The sequence below is a fragment of the Maniola hyperantus genome, unplaced genomic scaffold (genome assembly GCF_902806685.2).
Source record: "Maniola hyperantus unplaced genomic scaffold, iAphHyp1.2, whole genome shotgun sequence".
NCBI classification, from domain to species: Eukaryota; Metazoa; Arthropoda; class Insecta; order Lepidoptera; family Nymphalidae; genus Maniola; species Maniola hyperantus.
Window position 1 is genome coordinate 1,645 of NW_027188999.1, and position 7,773 is coordinate 9,417.

Genomic DNA, 7,773 nt, shown 5'->3' on the forward strand with positions numbered 1-7,773 from the left:
CAATGTTTGACACGTTTTAAAGTTACCCGTAGCTACTGTACCAAGTTAGTTGGTCATTCATACCATTGATATCTTTTTGCCCCCTGCACTATTTATTTTTCATAAAAACGTCCAAAATTAAAAATTCGACTATAGTTGATCAAATTCAGATACCCAGAAACCGAGAAGTGTTGGGAAGAATATCAATATAATATGTATACCCTATTAGGTATTTTTTCATAACTGGTACTAACTAATTTGATTTTAAATTAAAATATAGGTATCGAAAAAAATCGAAGATTTATTTTTGCGAAATAAATATTCCAGACCTCGATTTTTTTTAATCCGTTCCTCAGATTTAGATTCGAATCGATCTAAAAATCGATCTTTTTTTTGAAGATTCACCATTTAGATTTGACATTCGACAACCTCTCGATTACGGTGAAATTACAGCTACAATGTCGCGATCGCAATCACCTATTTGTTGACGCTCACTATTTGCTACAATGCATTGCAATATGAATATAGTACCTACGCGACAGGTTGAAATGACAATCGGGAAGGGAACGCACTAACACCCCCCGTGTTTAATCGGTGCGTGCGAATGCGGGTGGGTGTGCGGGGCATCCCCTCACCTCATACCCCGATTGCCATCTCAACCTGTCGCGGACTATACCATAAATTCAACCAATCAGAACTATTGTAATAATTCTATTGCTATTGTAATAACGACAGGGGCTCGATTTTGTTTCGATTTTGTTAATTAATGTCCGCTACAATGTAACGATCTCAATTACTTCTGATTGGTTGAGTCGTGCTTACTGTTGCCTATAATGCATTTGCATTGTTGCAACAAGAATACCAAAAATTCAGCCAATCACAACAATTATTGCGATTGTAATAAGGATTGATGCATGAAAGTAATAATCGGAAGTCGAAGCAAGACGTCATCATAATCGACCTAAGCTTATCGATTCCTTGATTCGCGTCACTACATGTTTTGCTAATGTCAGGAAAATGAACAAAACAACTACTTTTATTTCGGTCAGTTTCTAATTATACGGCTGTTTTTTTATTTCGTAACATTTTAAATGTTTTTTAAAATTAAAAACAGGAATTACTAATTTCACCATTTCGGTGTACACCTATATCTATAGCGATACCATTGGTGGGCAGTCTCCTTTTGTTACATACCTTTCTTTTACTAAAGCGAAAGTATTACTAGTTATTATAAATGTCTCAGAAAGCTAAACTTATGTATCGAAAATCTTAAAACTTCACTAGGATTAGAACGATACGACATGACCTAATAAATAAAATAAAAAGGAAGAGTACAAATAACTTAAATAACGAAATATAAGGTGTAGTGAATTCAGAACAATTTATATGAGAAAAACAGCATATTTAAGTTTGTAAACTTGGGGACATAATGAAACCGTTAGGTTATGTTAGGTTAGGTTAGGTTATGTTAGGTTATGTTAGGTTATGTTAGGTTATGTTAGGTTATGTTAGGTTATGTTAGGTTATGTTAGGTTATGTTAGGTTATGTTAGGTTATGTTAGGTTATGTTAGGTTAGGTTAGGTTTTTTTTTTTTTTTTTTTTTTTTTTTTTATTCTAAACCTCCAACATGGCGGAAGGAGACTTTATTTACAATTTTTAATTTCTACTCTTTCATTCCAGTTCTATCAGTTATTCTTCTCGCACTTTTATTCTTCATACTGGTTCTTTCTTTCATCCATCCTCTTGTTTACTCTGGGTAAGTTCCCATCTAACTAGGCTATTCTGTCTTTATTTTATTCTTCTTAAACTAGATAAACTCGGGGACATGAATGGGGTTGGGGTAGGTAGGTTTTTGATTTATTTTTACAGTGTTTTTTTTATACTATTTTTACAAAAGTTTTTTAATGCTACCTTAAATTAAACTATGTTCCTACCTTTATTACAATATTTTATATGTTACTACAAATATAATCACTATATCTAGATAACATATTATTTTACACCTTATTTCTATTATTTACCGCTATACATAATTTTTTACAATATTCTAGGAAACAGTCTCTATGTTTTTTACTAAAGATGATTTCCGACACTGTACCTTTACTCAATTTCATTCCTATTTTACTTTCTATATTATATCTATCATAATCATAGACCGGGCAGTCCAGAAGGACGTGGAGCACAGACTCCGAACATCCAGGGTCGCAGACGCACGACGGACTCTCCTTACACTTGAAACGGTGCAAGTACTCGGAGAATCCACCGTGCCCCGACAACACCTGGGTGACAAACCTGTCAACCTTTATTTTACCGATAGTCCGGTACGCGGCTATCGCATCGGGGAAGAAAACCCTGGTTACACCAGCCGTTTCACTGGTCTGATATCGCCGGTTCCATTCATCAAGCGAGTGCATACGAATGCCTCGCCTGATGAACGAGACCGGGCAGCTGTCGTAGTCAAAAGCACGCTTAGACTTGAGCGCGGCTTCCTTGGCCAGATAGTCGGCACGCTCGTTCCCCTCTAGCCCCGCGTGGGCTTTGATCCAGAACAAATTCACATGTTTATCCCGGAGCAAAGCCCTACGCAGATGGTCTCGCGCTTCAACGGCCAGGGGATGAAGGGCCTCCGGATTGATTGTTGTCTGCAATGCAGACAGAGAGTCAGAATATATACCGACTGACCTGGCCAAGTTATCCGCTGCTATCCGCGTCGCCCTGCATATCGCCAAGAGTTCCGCCTGGTAGACTGTACAAAAGGACGGCAAAGCGAGCTTGAGGGTTTTGGTTTCGGCGGCACCGCTCCACATGGATAGCGCCGCACCCACCTTGCCCTCAATCTTGCTGCCGTCTGTAAAGATGTTAAGGTCATGGCCATTGTTGTCCATGAGTTGCGCCTGGTCCACCAGACACTTGAAATCGAGGTCGATATGCTGAGCGGGATGCGGGGACTGCAGTGCCGGGAACATCCGCTCCACCTCTCGATCCCCTATTGCACGCTGGAACACCCCTCGCCTCGCGCCATACAACACCGCGGCTTCGCGGATGCGCAGGTCGAGTGGGAGTATCCCAGCGAGCAACAGTGCTGAGTTCAGGGAGGTGGTGCGGTATGCTCTGCACAGCTTCTGCGCAAAGCCTCGCTGTACCACTTTTAGCTGTTTTTGTATGCCGAGTTTGTCCACGGCCGGCGCCCAGACGGCGGCCGCGTACAACATCACGGGCTCAACTACTGCTCTATAGATAGCGCGGATGACCTCGGGGTGGAGGCCCCAGCTCGCCTTTGCGGCTCTCGAAAGCTGGGAATAGAAGGCGATTGCCTTTTGTCTGCAACATTTGCGACGTGCGTATTAAAAGTGAGGCGCTGATCTATGACGACTCCCAGTAGCTTGAGCTCTCTGACCATTCCAATGTCGACCCCTCCCATGTGGAGACGTGGGGTGTCATGCTTTAATTTACGCGTGATGACCATCGCACTGGTCTTTTGCGGTGCGAACCTTAGTTTATTAAGGTCCCCCCACTTCCTCACATGTTCGAGGGCGGCATTAGCCTGGTGTTCGATCTCTTGAGCCGTCTCGCCCTCAAAGACCAGCACCACATCGTCAGCGAATGCCTGCACATAATAATTTCTGGCCTCCAACTCCCGAAGCAGTGGATCCAACAACAAATTCCACAATATCGGCCCGCCGATAGACCCCTGCACGCAGCCCTTCCCGGTTTCCCTCACGTGCTCCTCTCCACAGTAACGTGTTCTCACTTGTCTGTCACTCAGGTAACTAGCCAAGAGCTTTCTTATGTTTACGGGCACTCGTTCCTCCGCCAGTCTGACTTTAATTTGCGGCCACCATGCGTTATCGAAAGCGCCCTCTATATCCAGGGACACCATTGTCAACAGTTTTTTATTTACTAAACCCTGTCGTATGCGTTCGACCAGTGTATAGAGGGCGTCTTCGGTGCTTCGCTGGGGCATGAAGCCAAATTGGCGGGTGCTAAGTCTTGGCGCTATATGATGCTTAAGCCTGGCGACAAGCATCTTCTCCAGCACCTTCCCGAGCACCGGGAGGAGACCGATCGGTCGATACGACCGTGGGGTCGTATAGGTGGCCTTCCCCGGCTTCCGAAGGAAGACCACCGTTGCCTCCTTCCAGGGCGCGGGAAAATGCTGGAGCTCGAGACACCTGTTGAAAAGAGCTAGCGTGAGATCGGGGTCAGACTCTATCACGTGCAGGCATATATCGGCGGTAAAGCCGTCCGCACCTGGAGCCTTTTTCGGATTGAAGGACCGACTAGCCAACTTTAGTTCCATATGAGTGAAAGGCGGGTCCCACGTATCCGAAAAAGTTTCAACGCCAAAGCGCTCGGCCTGTACCCTCACCTTTCTGTGCTCCTCGGAGTCATGCTCCTCTGAGTCCTCCGGGTAAAAGGTTTCGGCCATCAGCCTCACCGAGCCCCTAGCATCTAGCTCGATGTTTCCATCCACTAGTGGTGAATCCTCTTCCCTCCTGGACGTCCTGCCGAGTACCCTGTAGATACCCCCCCACACACTTTCCCCGTCCTGTTTTTCGCAAAAGGCGACCCAGCTGCGCGTTTGCGCATGCCTTGCTTCTGTTTCATATTTTTCCTTCGCCTCCAGGTACTCCCCAACTACCTTCTGACGCCTAACCGGCGCCGCGCACCTGATCCTGCCTTTCCTGGTGGCCACCTCGCGCTTAAGCGCTGCCAACTCCTCAGACCACCACGGCATCGCCAACACTTCCTTCCGCTTAATAAGCGGTATCGACGAAGCACACGCCTCTGCTATTATTTTGTTAAATTTATCTATTGTTTCGTCTATCTCTAATCCTGTCGTTAAATTTTTTAATTTTTCTGTCGTCAAATGTTCCCTACTAATGATTTGACCCAGTTTCTCATGAAACTGGGCCCATTTCGCCTTTTTGGTGAAATATTTTCGTGTTGTTTGCCTAATATTGTTATGATTTATGTGCTTCGTCTTGATAGTGAAGGATATGCCGTTGTGATCCGAGCCAGTCAGGTCTTCACGCACGCGCCAGTCGTCCACCAGGTCGAGGAGGTCGCGCGATACAGCAGTTATGTCAACATAGCTGCTGTACCTTACGCCGCCCCGGATGGTGTCGAATGTAGGGGTTCCCCCTCGGTTTAGGATGTCCAGTCCTAGGTCCTCCAGCGCCCCGTGCAGTTCCTCTCCACGGCGATCTGTCACCGGGCTTCCCCACCAGACGCTCTTGGCATTGGAGTCACCGCCAATTATTATACTACGAGCCCCTGTCTCGTGCTGCACCCGGCGCAGGTGTGCCAGGTACGGGTCCATCGGCAAGTCGGGCTCAAAGTAGAATGAGACCAGGGTGATCTCCCAGTTGCGGATTCGGATCCCCACCACTGCGATGTTGGTCGTGGTGAGTTTTGAGTACTGCTTTACCTGGAGGTCTGCGTCAAAAACAATTATCGCAGATTTTACAGTCCCACTTCCATGGTCCGCACACTGAAAGACCCTGACCCCATTCTGACTCTTCACACACCCTTTCCCGCCAACGTATGGCTCCTGCACCAAAGCAATCCGCGTTCCCAGGTTGGAGGCTTCGATCAGCAGCTCGGAGTATGCCAATTTACTGCGCTGGAGGTTAACCTGGAGGATATTTTGAGCCACTGTATTCACCGGCGCAACCTCAGCAATACGCTACGGTAGAGCGGGCGAGGTCATCCCACCTTTTCCTAACAGGGCAGTCCTCGCTGAAAACGTTATGCTCCACGTTGTCGAGCTTCGCGTTACAGCAATTCCTGCAGGAGGGTGGGGACCCCGCCAGCCATTCCGCACACTTAGGCCTAAGGTGTGGCCCACCGCAGTGGCTGCACAGGTCAACCGAGTCTTTGCAAAACTTCCGCCCATGGCCATAGCCCAAGCATCTACTGCATTGGACTAGCGGTGATTGATCCTCTGCTCGCACCCTCTGGAGATCGATATGTACTGATCCCAGGCCGGTTATTCGGCTCCAGAGTGTGGGCGAGGTACTAATAACCACGTGGGCCATGTGCGGATTCCTTGCCCTTTTGCGATACTTGATTTGGATCCGGTCATCCCCGTGATCGAGGCCACCAAAGAGCTCCCGATTCTGATTCCTCAGGGCCTTCGTGATGTCATCGTCAGTATTAACCGACAGAACGCCCCTCAGGATCAGAAGCGGGTCCCTGTTTTTGATGTCCTCGACCACGAGGCCTGTCCCTTCACCAACCAACCTGTCTTTTGCCTTATTTCTCTCTTCCGCAGTCCCGAAACCCATAATTACTTTTCGGTCTTTTGCTTTTCGGACCCGCTCTACTCTCACCCAGCCGTCTTTCGCGTCGATGGTCTTGCGCACTCTACCAAGGACTTCCTCCCCTGTCTCTTTGTCGTCCTTGGAGGTGACGACCACTGAGTGAAGTGCCGCGGGCCTTACCGGTTGCTGCACCCTTGTAGCAGTCACATTGGCGTACGATCGTTGCTGCGTCTCGACTACTTCGGTTGTTTTCGTCAACTGTTCCTGGAGTGCTCGCATTCGCGTATTGTTCTCCAGAAGAAGCCGAGAGTGCTCCTCGAGCTGTTGACTCAAGTCAGGGTCCGAAGCCACCCTGAATGTGGCGTCAGCGCTTGTAGTCGCCGGCGCCACATCCCGGGAGGCTCCGCCCCCCGTTTGTGCATTCCCGGCCTCCAGGGCAGCTTCCGATTCCGTCACCAACCTTTCAAGCGCGTCCAGCACACTCAGGATCGTGTCCTTGTACTCAGCCTTTAAATTCCTGGATTGACCCACCGCCGTTTTCCCCTTCGTCGTTAACGCCTCGGCCTCCTCTACTCTATTTTTAAAAGTGGCCGTCACTGATCGGCGGACTACGGCCGTTGTGACCTTTCTGGGGCTTTTTCCCCCTTTTTGTGTGGCCTGCTTTTGAACTGCAGGCGCGGCCTGTGTCGGTTGGGCTTTAGAGGCGGAAGGCTGGGGCTGTTTCTGTGCAGCATGTGTAGCTTGCGTCAATTGTGCCTTAGAAGTGGGAGGCAGAGTCAACTTTAGAACTGTAGGTGCGGCCTGCGTCAATTGAGCCTTTGATGTAGTTGGCTTTGCAGCTGCTGCCTCCCACTTCTCCAGGCTCTGTCGAACTGACTTATTCTCCATGTTAGGAGGTGTAGGAGGTGGGCTAGATTCTTCCGGTAATTTTTTAGGGGTCCGGATCATGTTTTTGGCGCGTCAATAAGATAAAATAGATAATAATAATATACAGTACTCAGTTCTACTGAATAACAAATTTAAATTTATTATATGTCAACTTGTATGTAAAGGTACAAGATGTCGAGTAATTTAATCGCCGCAATAGCGGGTTGTATAAATTGTAGAGACTGCTCCCGTCAGTTAAAATATTGTAGCTCCTGCTACAGTCCTTAGAGTACCTAGCCTAACTTAAACTATCCTAAAAACTATCTTCCGCCGCAAGGTAGAGCGAGCTCTAAAAACGACTCTAAGTAGAGCCACTAGTCTGTCTTAAAATATCCTAAAAACTACTTTCGCTGCTTGGTAGAGATTGACTCTACCTTGACTCTAGCTAGAGCCGCCCGTCCAGTACCGATCGGTAGCCCTCGTCGTGGGCTGGTCAGCCGTGAAAACCGCAGTTCTCTACGACCAACGGTTGCCGAGATATCCAACTTTTAAAATTTTTCAAGATGGCGGACTTAATTGTTGCCTGGATCTTCTAAATTCAATATCTCGGGAACCGCCGGTCGCAGAGATGTGTGCGACGGCTCTCCGTGCTTGTCTCGT

General features: G+C 47.6%; 1 protein-coding gene across 1 annotated transcript; it reads right to left on the bottom strand.

Annotated features, from left to right (window-relative positions):
* Window positions 1–1,977: 1,977 nt before the first annotated feature.
* Window positions 1,978–3,192, bottom strand: LOC138404644 (uncharacterized). Its single transcript, XM_069509220.1, has one exon. The coding sequence runs from the start codon at window positions 3,190–3,192 to the stop codon at window positions 1,978–1,980; it is 1,215 nt and encodes a 404-aa protein (XP_069365321.1).
* Between the last annotated feature and the right edge of the window lie 4,581 nt (window positions 3,193–7,773).

Bases quoted from the DNA above. Each gene is read 5' to 3' on its own strand.
- LOC138404644 (XM_069509220.1), bottom strand. From the start codon at position 3,192: ATGTTGTACGCGGCCGCCGTCTGGGCGCCGGCCGTGGACAAACTCGGC.